At 46.7% G+C, this 18,008-nt stretch overlaps 1 protein-coding gene across 13 annotated transcripts in view; it reads right to left on the bottom strand.

Moving 5' to 3' along the window:
• Window positions 1-18,008, bottom strand: part of DMD (dystrophin) — a 1,873,751-nt gene that overhangs the window by 409,490 nt on the left and 1,446,253 nt on the right. For all 13 annotated transcript variants that reach the window (XM_075265063.1, XM_075265067.1, XM_075265060.1 and 10 more), the window contains one exon: window positions 4,871-5,027. In XM_075265063.1, coding sequence (XP_075121164.1) covers window positions 4,871-5,027 — 157 coding nt within the window. The remainder of the gene's footprint in view (window positions 1-4,870; window positions 5,028-18,008) is intronic.

Below are 18,008 nucleotides of genomic sequence, written 5' to 3'. Positions count from 1 at the left end.
ATATGGCAAATGTGCTTAATTCTGCACAATTGTTTCTCTGCATCGCAGTATATTTATTCAAGTAGAACAGTAACTTGTAAGATTGTGTTCATTGCATTATTTCTTTCATGTTCTTCATACAACCTAGATGAGTTCTTGACCCTTAGAGGACACAGAAGAAACTGATTTCATGGCATTGCAAGATTGCATAAAGATTTTAGGGTAAGCTGAAGATCGTTGGTAAATTTCTGCTACAAAGTGTACAACACTGTAGGCGATTGTAGGGTGATATAGGTTGGACTTGATGGACCGATATCTTCATCCAACCTCATCTACTATGTAACTATGTAGGTGCCTTTTTGGAATTAACCAAATTCACCAATTTTTGGTGAGCAGGCTGGCAACATGGCTACACAAATTTCCATCAATGTAGATAACAAGTCAGCGCTATACCTCATGGCCTATATATAGGAGGAAGAATTTTCAGCTAGTACTTTTCACAAGTCCGAAATTCTTTTTCCGACAGAATCGTGACCAGCAATTTTTGGCATTGTGATTTATAGGCGAATGCAGTAATTGTCCACAGGAGTAGTTAATTTGTACAAACAAGCTACAATTGGTCCAGGGACAGAGAAGAAACTTACAATATGACCCATAACAGGTGTTTCAGTATCATTTTGCAAGGAAAATGCATTTGAAATCCCTGCAATTCCCCTTCGTGGAGTTACAAGCAATTTCAACTGAACCTATAATCAGTATAAATCCTATCCAAAATCTATTTCAGCTACAGGAGTGTCAAGTAAGAAAAGTGCCAATCATTTTGTTCTGGCCTTTACTCCCAACAAAGGAAATAACCTACGATAATGGTCCAGAAAGATATACAGAGCACTGAGCCTCTGTTCTGCACACACTGTGAAGTCTAATTCTGAAGATTGAATCAAAACGCCAATATCCTAAGAGTATTTCTTCTTTTTTTTGTTTCTTTTTTTCGCTAGTTAACAGCGGGGATTTCACACAAAAACATCCATTGTTTTGTGGATCTGTTCATGTTGTAACTTCTCTCCGCTCATGACATGAAGAAGACAGAGCTGTATTAGGGAAGATTATAATCTTATTGATCATTGCTTTGTGGTGGAAAACAGTAAGGGCAATTGAAGAGTATGTTTAGTCCCGTTGTTTTATTCTATGGCTATACAGAATGCTGTTCACATGCGAACGGCTTGCGCACAATTCAAGGCAGCTGATTCCCTGGGTCAGGCAGATATCAATATGATATAATGTCATAGGAGATGAAGGAATGTCCAGGGCAATCATCAAAGATTTATTTATCCAGTCTATTCTGCTGTATGTCAGAGTTAGGGAGACCAGGCTGCTATGGCGGAAGCTTCAAAATAAATGTATTAGACTTAACATTTAAGGTTCTGGAAATCTAAATGTTAGGGTTTACATTATAAATGAAGTCAGCGCTGCAGTTAAAGAAAGGCCAGAGGGTCCTGTAACAGTGAGGATCATTCATAGGCTATAAATGGATCACAGACTATTTCCCCCACATGATTTTTAAGGATACTATAGTACTTTGCTATTGGGCAGCAAACCAGAATACTTTCAGCATCTGTCATGTGTTGATCTCAATGACAAAAAAGCAACCACAATGAAACTTTAGCCTGAAGCTTTTTGACCAGAAATTAGTTTTATGCTGGGTTCACACCATCGTTCGGGTCTCCGTTATGAGGTTTCCATCTTCTGCATGCAGACCGAGTACGGCCATGAGCGCCGGTGAGTGTTTTGTGGTCTCCGTGGTAAAACAGTTTTTTTTAAACCGGACACAAAGTCCTGCATATCCAACTCTGTGTCCGGTTAAAAAAAAAAAAAATGGGTTCGCCGCGGAGCGCAGAAAACGCTCACAGGCGCACACGGCCGGACACTTTTCAAACCCATTCAAATGAATGGGTTTGAAAAATGGCTGCAGGTTTCCATCTCCTGCCCAATTTCGGGCAGGAACCAGAAACCTGCAGAATGGAGGCCGGGACGCAGATGTGAACGAACCCTCATATGTCAATAGATACAAAATAATCTAATCCATCAATTCAGATAAACCCTTTATTTGGTGGACACAAGGCACTGAGGATCTTGAAGGACTCATGTTCTGGTATTTGTATAACTCCTTTGTCCTAGTAGAGGGATCTTAATATTATTATATTAATTATGTGATAGTGGTATATTATATTAATGAGGCGGTGGCGGCGGTGTATAAATATGAATAGACTAATCCTCAGGTTTTCAGTAGAACACATTTGGTAGCTTGCAGGTTCACTCTACCAGGCAAACTATCAAGGGTAGGGCAAACACCCTGAGTGGCCCCTTCTTCATAACAGGAGTTTCAGAATGGGCCACCCACCCATAATCTCAGGTTAGGTATTGAGGGTGTATGTTATACTCCTGAAATATTATCAAAAATACCGGGCACAGGCAGGAGGTGGTAGGAATCCGAGCATGAAAAGCAGTGCTCCAGGGAGCTTAAGGCCCAACAGTGCTCCGAATACCTCATTTGCATAACAATTCAAAACTGCTCTTCTTCAAATCTACAAAAGTGACATACATAGCAAAGATCTGTTGTTTATCACTGAATTGTGCTTTGTAACACAGTTGAATATGCTTGGGGGAAGTAATAGACTCTCTCTAACCACTTAGCAGTTATACTAAAATTGCAAGATCCTTCCCGAAAATGTCACATATTTAATTACAGATTTTTCATTTATAGCTCAAGTAAATATAGATGGCAAAGCACTCCGGTGTCTTATGTGCATTTTAACTCTCTAGTAATCGAGCACATTTTAGCTTTAAATCAGTAGCGCTTTATCACTCTCTCCATTCCAGCTGTCATAATTTAAACTTCTTGTTTTTAAGAGGTGAGATGAACAGAAAATATTAATTGTGTAGAATAAATAACTAATTGTATTTTAAAATATGTTACGTATGTGGTGATATCAATAATGTGTTATGGTTTAAATGGCAAGTATGCTCTCTAATAATGGGGGGTTCAAGCGCTTCATCCCTTGGGCCATCTGAAGTGACAAGCAGGATAATAAGAAATTATTCTGTACTCCCTGCACACTGTCAACTACACCTATTCCCCTGCACAACGGCTAAAGCGAAAGATGCAAATATATACAGTTCTACTTCAACCAATAATAACTCAGGATCTACTGATTCTTAGCTTCACAACAAGAATAAGACTGCTTGCCCGCGAGTTATTTAAGTGATTGCTTCCTCTACAGTTTCACTGAATATTTCCTGCTCAAGGAAAGTACAATTATGTACACTGCTCAAAACCCGAGCAGGAGGTCGAGGTGTTAAAGGGATCCTCTGCCATAGACTCTACTTGTTAGATTGACAATAAAAAGACCACACAGGGTTCACTTGTTGGGTAGGGAAATCTAACAGAAAGCACCAAAACTAGGGAAATAGATTTCAGACAAATGAAAAGTAGACTGGTTGTAGGTGTTGAGGTCATCTGGCTTTACAACCCAACAAATTTAACATTACTTGTGTCTGGTGCAAATAATCTATGCCAGCCCCCTGCTGACATACATTTCAGCATCCAGTGCAAGGGCCACCAGAGATCTACAAACATTATTAAGATTTGTGAGCCTCTCTTGCTCAAGCAAGACTGATTAGGGCTCATTCACACTACGTATACGGCAGCTTATTCTGAACGTAAAACACATTCAGAATAAGCGGCGTATAAAGCAGTTCCATTCATTTCTATGGGAGCCGGCATACGAGTGCTCCCCATAGAAATGAATGGGCTGCATTTTTCACTACGAGCAGTCCCACTGAAGTGAATGGGAAGCGCTGCGTGTACGGCTCGGCATGCTTTATACGCCGCTAATTCTAAACGTGTTTTTCGTTCAGAATAAGCTGCCGTATACGTAGTTTGAATGAGCCCTAAGACTGAAGTACTACATGCCAGTCAATAAATTGTCCCAAATGGATCTTCTGTGTTATGTAGGACAAGAGAGGTCCTCCAAAGTGAAAATAATCTTCTGATGCTTGTTGGGAACCTCTCAGGTAGATGCGTTGTAGCAGTGCAGGAAACAGGGACACAGACTGGGTTACACTCAAGTTCAGCATTTATTTCACTTGAGGTGCATAAACTGCCTTTGCAAAGTGCACAAACAAACAAAACAAAAGCCTTCTTGGCTGAGAACTAACTAAACATAAGAAACCCTTCCCTGACTATACAGGAGCCTGGCTGCCAGACACTCGCTCTGGAAACTTCAAACAGTTGGCACAGTACCTGGTTTGTAGGTCCAGTTCACACAGGAACTCCCAGCTTTGTCAGTGTGGTGCCACAGCTCCTAGGACTTACACACAGCCTAATATCAGGCCTTGATTAGTCAGCTGACCTTCCTGGTGTGGGTCTTTACCAAACACCCTTTTTAGCTGCCTGGAACATACCTGTCCTCCCACACCACACCCTTCACTTTCTCACATGCTGTAACTGCTATTCCATGTTTGCAAGAGATAAGGATCTGGAACTATGTAAAGGGATTGTCCAACTATTAAAGTTATCCTTTGTCCACAGAGATGTACTCGCCCAAAATACTATCTAGCAATCATATGGATAGAGAAAGGAGAGGCAGGACATATGTTTGGACTGAAACTCCAAGACCCCCATTTTTAGTGGTGGGACCATCACTGATCAGAAAGTTATTTCCTATACTTTGAGATCTACCACCTATAAAGATCAGTCATTAATATTGGACCAATTACATTTATTCACTGTTATATAAAGTGTGGAGTACACAAAGGAGTGTGAAATTTTACTCATACATCCAAATAGGAAATGTCTTTTTAGAGTAAATGAAATAATGAAGAAACCTCCTACCCGATGTGTGTCAATCTGTGTTTGCACTTTGGGAACATCCCCACCAATGGGCTCCTGCTGCTTTAGCTCCTCATTCTTCAGCTGCAGCCATGCAAGAAGCTCCTGCAGAGAGATATGTAATCGCTTCCAGTGCTCAGTGCTGGCGTCTAAATGAGACCTACAAGACATTATGCATCACATTATTGTCAGGGGGAGAAAGATCATGGCAGATGTACAGCTCATTTCATACTGATACCAGTCTTTTTTAGACGGGGAATAATAATTAATGCATGAGCAGCTCTTTGATGAGAATTTATTGCTGAAAAAAGAAGGCGACTCACAAGCAGAGCTACCACGATGAGCTGTATTTTACAGTAATTAGCAGATATACTTCAATGGCTCAGAATTTTGTAGAAGCAACAAAATGTGATCAACTTTGTTCACTAATGATATTGTTTCAGAGGTTTGGAAAAAATATGATGATCGCTGCTTGCAAATAATATCTATCTATCTATCTATCTATCTATCTATCTATCTATCTATCTATCTATCTATCTAATGAAGCCTCTTTAAACATCCACCCAAAATGGCATTGAGAAGCAGTCTTCTTGTGAAGCAGTCTTCTTAAATACATTGGTCAATATGCATTATATATGGTGGAACTTAACATCTGTCTCAGAGAATTAGAAAAATCTATCGCCCATTGACCCCAGTGATTGTAAAAATGATCATGATTAGAGATGAGCGAGTACTGTTCGGATCAGCCGATCCGAACAGCACGCTCCATAGAAATGAATGGATGCACCTGGTACTTCCGCTTTGACGCCGGCCGCTTAACCCCCCGCGTGCCGGCTACATCCATTCATTTCTATGCGAGCGTGCTGTTCGGATCGGCTGATCCGAACAGTACTCGCTCATCTCTAATCATGATAAATCCGTCATGAGAAATCATCCTAATGGTACTAAGAGAGACTGATGTACTTTGGCATCTGTATGACTACCATGAACTTACCAGGACCTATTGACAGATCATGATACTTCAAGAAAATGATAAAATTTGATACTTAGGTAGGCCACATGTTGTGGATATGCTGCTTTTTTTGTTTCAGATTTGACTGTGTTTTTTGGCAAAAAATATTGATAACATTTCCAAAGGATAAGTCATCATTATCAGATTGGTGAGGTTACAATACCCAACACCCTTATTGATAAGGGAGCTGAGTAAGGAGACAGTTCTGTTCTCTGTGTAGTGGCCTAGCCAGTTTACTCGATATCATGGTGGCGTGAGTTGAATATGCTTAAAGGAGGTGGTAGATTACCTTTAAATTCGGCTACATCAATATAAAAATGTTACAGTATAACGCAAAAACATTATAATAAGAATTACAATTTCTCCTTTTGATATGATCATATCAATATTTTTTGTTTGAAACGTTCCCTGTAGCAGCCATAGTATGAAACTTTTAGGATCATCTAAAATCATTATTATGTAGCGAAAGCAATTCACTACATTTTTGCTTTGTATCTGGAAATATGTAATATCTGTATGTCACTCTTTGTGTGACTTTCATGTAGCAAAGGTGCACAGTAGGCTTCAGCACCAGGCAAACCTGGCAGATGCTAGGGCCCATGGCAATCCTGGTAAAAATGCCCTACATTTGTCAAGTCAAGGATGGGTGCCACAAAGGGCTCAATGTGACTGTGTCGCTAAAGGGCCTACTCACAAATGGAGAGATCACTATGAAGTTAATAAGTAAATTAAAAATGACAGAGAGCATAGATCTAGAAAACCATGAGGAATTGATACTGAAAGTATATTGGAAAATTGTATTGTAACTTTTCAGAATACAAACAATAACACTTATTTACTGAATTTGGACAAACCCTCTAAGTATGAGAAAGACACAAGTCCATCCAGTGCAGACTATTACCCAAAAATATGTATCCAGAGGAAAGCAAAAACCTACATGAGGTGTAGACCAGACTTCCTTTACAGAGTGGAAAAAACCCCATAATCTTAGCCATGTAGTCTGACAATGTACCAGATTTATCTCAGCAACTGACACTAGATGTTAAATGTGTTTTATGTTTACAATGTCTAGCCCAAGCTTATAACACTGTTTGATTAGTTTACTCTGAGGCTGCCTTTTACAAAACAATTTTGGAACATTTTTGGGGCATCTTGTCACATTTAAACCACCACCCTGGTCCAAGAGGCTACACCCATATGACTTGGAAGTCTGAATATTTTTATATCAAACTAGATGTACCGAGATACACCAAGATGTGCAAGAGATGCGTCACAGTTATGCCAAAGTCTAGTCATAACCGCAATAGTATAACTGGGCCACAGTATGGGCTCGTTCCAAATTCCGCCACCCCCTATTCACGTGTAAACTAAGCCTATGACCGCTGTGATGCAAAATAAATGGGTGGGCCCATTACACAAATAGTGCAGATATGCTATGATAATGCTGCAGTGCACCACACTGGTTAAGCTAGCGAATGATACCTCTTAAGTATTGGAGACATGTATCCTTCCATCCTTATTAGAGATGAGCGAACACTAAAATGTTCGAGGTTCGAAATTCGATTCGAACAGCCGCTCAATGTTCGTGTGTTCGAACGGGTTTCGAACCCCATTATAGTCTATGGGGAACAGATACTCGTTAAGGGGGAAACCCAAATCCGTGTCTGGAGGGTCACCAAGTCCACTATGACACCCCAGGAAATGATGCCAACACCTCTGGAATGACACTGGGACAGCAGGGGAAGCATGTCTGGGGGCATCTAACACACCAAAGACCCTCTATTACCCCAACATCACAGCCTAACAACTACACACTTTACACACTCAATACCACCTCTCTGACAGTAGGAAAACACCTTGAAACATGTGTATTTGGCACTTGCAGTGAGGAGAGCTTGTCACCAGCAGTGAATTTGGCCCTTGTAGTAAGTTGAGGTTGGCACCAACATTTGTTTTGAAAATCAGGGTGGATTGAGCCTCTAACCAGCAGAGTTTGGGCAAATTCATGGTGGAGGGAGCCTCTAAAAACCCCAGTTTGGACCAATTCATGGTGGAGGGAGACTCTAAAAACCCCACTTTGGACCAATTCATGGTGGAGGGAGCCTCTAAAAACCCCAGTTTGGACCAATTCATGGTGGAGGGAGCCTCTAACCAGCCCAGTTTGGGCAAATTCATGGTGGAGGGAGCCTCTAACCAGCCCAGTTTGGACCAATTAATGGTGGAGGGAGCCTCTAACCAGCCCAGTTTGGACCAATTAATGGTGGAGGGAGCCTCTAACCACCCCAGTTTGGACCAATTCATGGTGGAGGGAGCCTCTAACCAGCCCAGTTTGGACCAATTCATGGTGGAGGGAGCCTCTAAAAAACCCAGTTTGGACCAATTCATGGTGGAGGGAGCCTCTAAACAGCCCAGTTTGGGCAAATTCATGGTGGAGGGAGCCTCTAACCACCCCAGTTTGGACCAATTCATGGTGGAGGGAGCCTCTAAACAGCCAAGTTTGGACCAATTCATGGTGAAGGGAGCCTCTAAAAACCCGTTTGGACCAATTCATGGTGGAGGGAGCCTCTAACCAGCCCAGTTTGGGCAAATTCATGGTGGAGGGAGCCTCTAAACAGCCCAGTTTGGGCAAATTCATGGTGGAGGGAGCCTCTAACCAGCCCAGTTTGGACCAATTCATGGTGGAGGGAGCCTCTAACCAGCCCAGTTTGGGCAAATTCATGGTGGAGGGAGCCTCTAAACAGCCCAGTTTGGGCAAATTCATGGTGGAGGGAGCCTCTAAACAGCCAAGTTTGGACCAATTCATGGTGAAGGGAGCCTCTAAAAACCCGTTTGGACCAATTCATGGTGGAGGGAGCCTCTAACCAGCCCAGTTTGGGCAAATTCATGGTGGAGGGAGCCTCTAAACAGCCCAGTTTGGGCAAATTCATGGTGGAGGGAGCCTCTAACCAGCCCAGTTTGGACCAATTCATGGTGGAGGGAGCCTCTAACCAGCCCAGTTTGGGCAAATTCATGGTGGAGGGAGCCTCTAAACAGCCCAGTTTGGGCAAATTCATGGTGGAGGGAGCCTCTAACCAGCCCAGTTTGGACCAATTAATGGTGGAGGGAGCCTCTAAACAGCCAAGTTTTGGGAAATTCATGGTGGAGGGAGCCTCTAACCAGCCCAGTTTGGACCAATTCATGGTGGAGGGAGCCTCTAACCAGCCCAGTTTGGACCAATTCATGGTGGAGGGAGCCTCTAAACAGCCCAGTTTGGGCAAATTCATGGTGGAGGGAGCCTCTAAAAAACCCAGTTTGGACCAATTCATGGTGGAGGGAGCCTCTAATTAGCCCAGTTTGGACCAATTAATTGTGGAAGGAGCCTCTAACCAGCCCAGTTTGGACCAATTAATGGTGGAGGGAGCCTCTAACCACCCCAGTTTGGGCAAATTCATGGTGGAGGGAGCCTCTAACCAGCCCAGTTTGGACCAATTAATGGTGGAGGGAGCCTCTAAACAGCCAAGTTTTGGGAAATTCATGGTGGAGGGAGCCTCTAACCAGCCCAGTTTGGACCAATTCATGGTGGAGGGAGCCTCTAAACAGCCCAGTTTGGGCAAATTCATGGTGGAGGGAGCCTCTAACCAGCCAAGTTTGGACCAATTCATGGTGAAGGGAGCCTCTAAAAACCCGTTTGGACCAATTCATGGTGGAGGGAGCCTCTAACCAGCCCAGTTTGGGCAAATTCATGGTGGAGGGAGCCTCTAACCAGCCCAGTTTGGACCAATTCATGGTGGAGGGAGCCTCTAACCAGCCCAGTTTGGGCAAATTCATGGTGGAGGGAGCCTCTAAACAGCCCAGTTTGGGCAAATTCATGGTGGAGGGAGCCTCTAACCAGCCCAGTTTGGACCAATTCATGGTGGAGGGAGCCTCTAACCAGCCCAGTTTGGGCAAATTCATGGTGGAGGGAGCCTCTAAACAGCCCAGTTTGGGCAAATTCATGGTGGAGGGAGCCTCTAACCAGCCCAGTTTGGACCAATTCATGGTGGAGGGAGCCTCTAACTAGCCCAGTTTGGGCAAATTCATGGTGGAGGGAGCCTCTAAACAGCCCAGTTTGGGCAAATTCATGGTGGAGGGAGCCTCTAACCAGCCCAGTTTGGACCAATTAATGGTGGAGGGAGCCTCTAAACAGCCAAGTTTTGGGAAATTCATGGTGGAGGGAGCCTCTAACCAGCCCAGTTTGGACCAATTCATGGTGGAGGGAGCCTCTAACCAGCCCAGTTTGGACCAATTCATGGTGGAGGGAGCCTCTAAACAGCCCAGTTTGGGCAAATTCATGGTGGAGGGAGCCTCTAAAAAACCCAGTTTGGACCAATTCATGGTGGAGGGAGCCTCTAATTAGCCCAGTTTGGACCAATTAATTGTGGAGGGAGCCTCTAACCAGCCCAGTTTGGACCAATTAATGGTGGAGGGAGCCTCTAACCACCCCAGTTTGGGCAAATTCATGGTGGAGGGAGCCTCTAACCAGCCCAGTTTGGACCAATTAATGGTGGAGGGAGCCTCTAAACAGCCAAGTTTTGGGAAATTCATGGTGGAGGGAGCCTCTAACCAGCCCAGTTTGGACCAATTCATGGTGGAGGGAGCCTCTAAACAGCCCAGTTTGGGCAAATTCATGGTGGAGGGAGCCTCTAACCAGCCAAGTTTGGACCAATTCATGGTGAAGGGAGCCTCTAAAAACCCGTTTGGACCAATTCATGGTGGAGGGAGCCTCTAACCAGCCCAGTTTGGGCAAATTCATGGTGGAGGGAGCCTCTAAACAGCCCAGTTTGGGCAAATTCATGGTGGAGGGAGCCTCTAACCAGCCCAGTTTGGACCAATTCATGGTGGAGGGAGCCTCTAACCAGCCCAGTTTGGGCAAATTCATGGTGGAGGGAGCCTCTAAACAGCCCAGTTTGGGCAAATTCATGGTGGAGGGAGCCTCTAACCAGCCCAGTTTGGACCAATTAATGGTGGAGGGAGCCTCTAACCAGCCCAGTTTGGGCAAATTCATGGTGGAGGGAGCCTCTAAACAGCCCAGTTTGGGCAAATTCATGGTGGAGGGAGCCTCTAACCAGCCCAGTTTGGACCAATTCATGGTGGAGGGAGCCTCTAACCAGCCCAGTTTGGGCAAATTCATGGTGGAGGGAGCCTCTAAACAGCCCAGTTTGGGCAAATTCATGGTGGAGGGAGCCTCTAACCAGCCCAGTTTGGACCAATTCATGGTGGAGGGAGCCTCTAACCAGCCCAGTTTGGGCAAATTCATGGTGGAGGGAGCCTCTAAACAGCCCAGTTTGGGCAAATTCATGGTGGAGGGAGCCTCTAACCAGCCCAGTTTGGACCAATTAATGGTGGAGGGAGCCTCTAAACAGCCAAGTTTTGGGAAATTCATGGTGGAGGGAGCCTCTAACCAGCCCAGTTTGGACCAATTCATGGTGGAGGGAGCCTCTAAACAGCCCAGTTTGGGCAAATTCATGGTGGAGGGAGCCTCTAAACAGCCAAGTTTGGACCAATTCATGGTGAAGGGAGCCTCTAAAAACCCGTTTGGACCAATTCATGGTGGAGGGAGCCTCTAACCAGCCCAGTTTGGGCAAATTCATGGTGGAGGGAGCCTCTAAACAGCCCAGTTTGGGCAAATTCATGGTGGAGGGAGCCTCTAACCAGCCAAGTTTGGACCAATTCATGGTGAAGGGAGCCTCTAAAAACCCGTTTGGACCAATTCATGGTGGAGGGAGCCTCTAACCAGCCCAGTTTGGGCAAATTCATGGTGGAGGGAGCCTCTAAACAGCCCAGTTTGGGCAAATTCATGGTGGAGGGAGCCTCTAACCAGCCCAGTTTGGACCAATTCATGGTGGAGGGAGCCTCTAACCAGCCCAGTTTGGGCAAATTCATGGTGGAGGGAGCCTCTAAACAGCCCAGTTTGGGCAAATTCATGGTGGAGGGAGCCTCTAACCAGCCCAGTTTGGACCAATTAATGGTGGAGGGAGCCTCTAACCAGCCCAGTTTGGGCAAATTCATGGTGGAGGGAGCCTCTAAACAGCCCAGTTTGGGCAAATTCATGGTGGAGGGAGCCTCTAACCAGCCCAGTTTGGACCAATTCATGGTGGAGGGAGCCTCTAACCAGCCCAGTTTGGGCAAATTCATGGTGGAGGGAGCCTCTAAACAGCCCAGTTTGGGCAAATTCATGGTGGAGGGAGCCTCTAACCAGCCCAGTTTGGACCAATTCATGGTGGAGGGAGCCTCTAACCAGCCCAGTTTGGGCAAATTCATGGTGGAGGGAGCCTCTAAACAGCCCAGTTTGGGCAAATTCATGGTGGAGGGAGCCTCTAACCAGCCCAGTTTGGACCAATTAATGGTGGAGGGAGCCTCTAAACAGCCAAGTTTTGGGAAATTCATGGTGGAGGGAGCCTCTAACCAGCCCAGTTTGGACCAATTCATGGTGGAGGGAGCCTCTAAACAGCCCAGTCTGGGCAAATTCATGGTGGAGGGAGCCTCTAAACAGCCAAGTTTGGACCAATTCATGGTGAAGGGAGCCTCTAAAAACCCGTTTGGACCAATTCATGGTGGAGGGAGCCTCTAACCAGCCCAGTTTGGGCAAATTCATGGTGGAGGGAGCCTCTAAACAGCCCAGTTTGGGCAAATTCATGGTGGAGGGAGCCTCTAACCAGCCCAGTTTGGACCAATTCATGGTGGAGGGAGCCTCTAACCAGCCCAGTTTGGGCAAATTCATGGTGGAGGGAGCCTCTAAACAGCCCAGTTTGGGCAAATTCATGGTGGAGGGAGCCTCTAACCAGCCCAGTTTGGACCAATTAATGGTGGAGGGAGCCTCTAACCACCCCAGTTTGGGCAAATTCATGGTGGAGGGAGCCTCTAACCAGCCCAGTTTGGACCAATTAATGGTGGAGGGAGCCTCTAAACAGCCAAGTTTTGGGAAATTCATGGTGGAGGGAGCCTCTAACCAGCCCAGTTTGGACCAATTCATGGTGGAGGGAGCCTCTAAAAAACCCAGTTTGGACCAATTCATGGTGGAGGGAGCCTCTAAACAGCCCAGTTTGGGCAAATTCATGGTGGAAGGAGCCTCTAACCAGCAGAGTTGTGGGAAAGCAGGGTGGAGGGAGCCTCTAACCAGCAGAGTTGGTGGAAATCAGGGTGGAGGGAGCCTCTAACCAGCAGAGTTGGGGGAAATCATGTTGGAGGGAGCCTAGTATTAGCAGAATTGTGCAACGCTTATGGTGGATGAGTATGAGGATGCGGAGGAATTGGAGAGGTTGAGTACAGACATGGAGTTTCATGTTGGGGTGCTTTACACAGGTGGGCACAAAAATGAAGGCTCTATCCAGTGGTGGTTCATTTTTATCAAAGTGAGCCGGTCGGCACTCTCAGCTGACAGACGGGTGCGCTTGTCAGTGATGATGCCACCGGCTGCACTGAACACCCTCTCAGATAGGACGCTGGCGGCAGGACAGGACAGCACCTCCAAGGCATATAGGGCAAGTTCAAGCCACAGGTCCAACTTCGACACCCAATACGTGTAGGGCGCAGAGGGGTCGGAGAGGACAGGGCTGTGGTCGGAAAGGTATTCCCGCAACATGCGCCTATACTTCTCACGCCTGGTGACACTAGGACCCTCCGTGGCGGCACTTTGGCGAGGGGGTGCCATCAAGGTGTCCCAGACCTTAGACAGTGTGCCCCTCGTTTGTGTGGACCGGTGAGAACTTGGTTGCCTACTGGAGGAACTGCCCTCCCTGCCGCCAACGTCACATGCTGGAAACATCTCCATCATATTCTGCACCAATTGCCTGTGGCAAGCATTGATGCGATTGGCCCTCCCCTCTACCGGAATAAAAGACGAGATGTTGTTTTTATACCGGGGGTCAAGGATAGCAAAGATCCAGTACTGGTTGTCCTCCATGATTTTGACAATACGCTTGTCGGTTGTAAAGCACCCCAACATGAACTCAGCCATGTCTGCCACAGTGTTAGTTGGCATGACTCCTCTGGCCCCACCGGAAAGTTCAATCTCCATTTCCTCCTCATCCTCCATGTCTACCCATCCGCGCTGCAACAATGGGACGATTCGAAGTTGCCCGGAAGCCTCCTGTATCACCATCACATCATCGGACAACTCTTCTTCCTCCTCCTCCTCCTCCTCCTCCTCCTCCATTAAACGCAGTGAAGCGGACAGATGTGTGGACCTACTCTCCAGCTGTGACGGATCGGATGCTATCCCTAACTCCTCTGTGTGATCTGAGTTATCCCTGATGTCAATCAGGGATTCTCTCAGAACACACAAGAGCGGGATTGTAAGGCTCACCATCGCATCCTCAGAGCTCACCCTCCTTGTGGACTCCTCAAAGACCCGTAGGATGTCACAAAGGTCTCTCATCCATGGCCACTCATGGATGTGAAACTGAGGCAGCTGACTTTGTGGCACCCTAGGGTTTTGTAGTTGGTATTCCATCAAAGGTCTCTGCTGCTCAACCACTCTATTCAACATCTGAAACGTTGAGTTCCAGCGTGTGGGGACGTCGCACAAAAGCCGGTGTTGTGGCACATGCAGGCGTTGCTGGAGAGATTTTAAGCTAGCAGCGGCTACTGTCGACTTGCGAAAGTGGGCGCACATGCGCCGCACTTTCACCAGTAGCTCTGGAACATTGGGGTAGCTCTTTAGGAAACGTTGCACCACTAGGTTGAAGACGTGGGCCAGGCATGGAACATGTTGGAGTCCGGCAAGCTCCAGAGCTGCTACCAGGTTCCGGCCGTTATCACAAACGACCATGCCTGGGCCCAGGTGCAGCGGCTCAAACCATATTGCCGTCTCATCGAGGAGGGCATCCCTCACCTCGGAGGCAGTGTGCTGTCTGTCCCCCAAGCTGATCAGCTTCAGCACAGCCTGCTGACGTCTACCAACGCCAGTGCTGCAACGTTTCCAACTCGTAGCTGGGGTCAATCTAACAGCGGAGGAGGAGGCGGTGGCGGAGGAGGAGGCGGTGGCGGAGGAGGAGGCGGTAGAGGAGGAGGAGGAGGGGGGTGTTCTTCTCGTGTCCCTGCCAGGAATGTTAGGCGGGGAGACGAGGTACACCGGGCCAGTTTGGGAAGCAGTCCCAGCCTCAACTACATTCACCCAGTGTGCCGTCAGTGAAATGTAGCGTCCCTGTCCGCATGCACTTGTCCACGCGTCGGTGGTCAAGTGGACCTTTGTGCAAAGCGCGGAACTAAGGGCCCGCCTGATGTTGAGTGACACGTGCTGGTGCAAGGCGGGGACGGCACACCGGGAGAAGTAGTGACGGCTAGGGACGGCATAGCGAGGTGCCGCAGTTGCCATCAGGTCCAGGAAGGCGGGAGTTTCAACAAGCCGGAACGCCAACATCTCCTGGGCCAGCAGTTTAGCGATGTTGGCGTTCAAGGCTTGCGCGTGTGGGTGGTTAGCAGTGTATTTCTGCCGCCGCTCCAATGTCTGAGAGATGGTGGGTTGTTGTAAAGAAACGCCTGATGGTGCCTTTGATGGTGCAGGAGAAGGAGATAAGACAGGACCAGGGGAGGATGAGGTAGAAGTCAACAAAGTGGCGGAGGCAGATGAAGTGGTGTCCTGGCTCGTCCTCTGGAGTGCATCGCCAGCACAGTCAGCAGTGGCAGTGGCAGAGGCAGAGGCAGTGGCAGTGGCGTGAACGGCAGGCGGCCTTTGTCCTGCCGTTGCTGCCTGCCACTGATTCCAGTGCTTGGATTCCAAATGACGGCGCATTGAAGTGGTGGACAGGTTGCTCTTCTCAGAGCCCCTAATCAATTTCGAGAGGCAAATTGTGCAGACAACACTATATCTGTCCTCGGCGCATTCCTTGAAAAAACTCCACACCTTCGAGAAACGTGCCCTCGAGGTGGGAGTTTTTCGGGGCTGGGTACGAACTGGAACATCTTGGGAGATTCCGGGTGTGGCCTGGCTTCGCCTAAGCTGCTGACCTCTGCCTCTGCCTCTAGCTACCCTTTTTGGTGCTGCACCTGCCTCAACATCCACACTACTTTCCCCGCTTGACATCCCCCCTGTCCAGGTCGGGTCAGTGTCCTCATCATCCACCACTTCCTCTTCCAACTCCTGTCTCATCTCCTCCTCCCGCACAATGCGCCGGTCAACTGGATGCCCTGACGGCAACTGCGTCACATCATCGTCGATGAGGGTGGGTTGCTGGTCATCCACCACCAAATCGAACGGAGATGGAGGAGACTCTAGTGTTTGAGCATCTGGACACAGATGCTCCTCTGTTAGGTTCGTGGAATCGTGACGTGGAGAGGCAGGTTGAGGGACAATGAAAGGAGCGGAGAACAGCTCTGGGGAGCAGGGACAGTTTGGGTTATTGTTCTGTAAAGCTTCGGAATTTTGGGAGGAAGGAAGACAAGACTGTTGGGTAATAGGAGGAGAGGAGGCAGAGTCTGACTGGCTGCTGGACAATGTGCTGTAAGCGTTCTCTGACAGCCATTGCAAGACCTGTTCCTGGTTCTCGGGCCTACTAAGGTTTGTACCCTGCAGTTTAGTTAATGTGGCAAGCAACCCTGGCACTGTGGAGTGGCGCAATGCTTGCTGCCCCACAGGAGTAGGCACGGGACGCCCTGTGGCTTCACTGCTACCTTGCTCCCCAGAACCATTCCCCCGACCTCGCCCACGGCCTCGTCCACGTCCCTTTCCGGGAGCCTTGCGCATTTTGAATTCCTAGTTAGAAATTGGCACTGTATACCAGTAGTAAAAATTGTGGGTGCACGTAACCCCAATATATTCTTTGAATTCCCAGTCAGACAATGGCACTGTATACCAGTAGTAAAAATTGTGGGTGCACGTAACCCCAATATATTCTTTGAATTCCCAGTCAGAAACTGGCACTATATGGCAGTAGCAAGAAATGAGGGTATTTGTATTCCCAATATACTCTTTGAATTCCCAGTCAGACAATGGCACTGTATACCAGTAGTAAAAATTGTGGGTGCACGTAACCCCAATATATTCTTTGAATTCCCAGTCAGAAACTGGCACTATATGGCAGTAGCAAGAAATGAGGGTATTTGTATTCCCAATATACTCTTTGAATTCCCAGTCAGACAATGGCACTGTATACCAGTAGTAAAAATTGTGGGTGCACGTAACCCCAATATATTCTTTGAATTCCCAGTCAGAAACTGGCACTATATGGCAGTAGCAAGAAATGAGGGTATTTGTATTCCCAATATACTCTTTGAATTCCCAGTCAGACAATGGCACTGTATACCAGTAGTAAAAATTGTGGGTGCACGTAACCCCAATATATTCTTTGAATTCCCAGTCAGAAACTGGCACTATATGGCAGTAGCAAGAAATGAGGGTATTTGTATTCCCAATATACTCTTTGAATTCCCAGTCAGACAATGGCACTGTATACCAGTAGTAAAAATTGTGGGTGCACGTAACCCCAATATATTCTTTGAATTCCCAGTCAGAAACTGGCACTATATGGCAGTAGCAAGAAATGAGGGTATTTGTATTCCCAATATACTCTTTGAATTCCCAGTCAGACAATGGCACTGTATACCAGTAGTAAAAATTGTGGGTGCACGTAACCCCAATATATTCTTTGAATTCCCAGTCAGAAACTGGCACTATATGGCAGTAGCAAGAAATGAGGGTATTTGTATTCCCAATATACTCTTTGAATTCCCAGTCAGACAATGGCACTGTATACCAGTAGTAAAAATTGTGGGTGCACGTAACCCCAATATATTCTTTGAATTACCAGTCAGAAACTGGCACTATATGGCAGTAGCAAGAAATGAGGGTATTTGTATTCCCAATATACTCTTTGAATTCCCAGTCAGACAATGGCACTGTATACCAGTAGTAAAAATTGTGGGTGCACGTAACCCCAATATATTCTTTGAATTCCCAGTCAGAAACTGGCACTATATGGCAGTAGCAAGAAATGAGGGTATTTGTATTCCCAATATACTCTTTGAATTCCCAGTCAGACAATGGCACTGTATACCAGTAGTAAAAATTGTGGGTGCACGTAACCCCAATATATTCTTTGAATTCCCAGTCAGAAACTGGCACTATATGGCAGTAGCAAGAAATGAGGGTATTTGTATTCCCAATATACTCTT

The sequence above is a fragment of the Leptodactylus fuscus genome, chromosome 2 (genome assembly GCF_031893055.1).
Source record: "Leptodactylus fuscus isolate aLepFus1 chromosome 2, aLepFus1.hap2, whole genome shotgun sequence".
NCBI lineage: Eukaryota > Metazoa > Chordata > Amphibia > Anura > Leptodactylidae > Leptodactylus > Leptodactylus fuscus.
The sequence above is the reverse complement of the archived record's forward strand: the minus strand, read 5'-3'. Positions and strand labels throughout refer to the sequence as shown.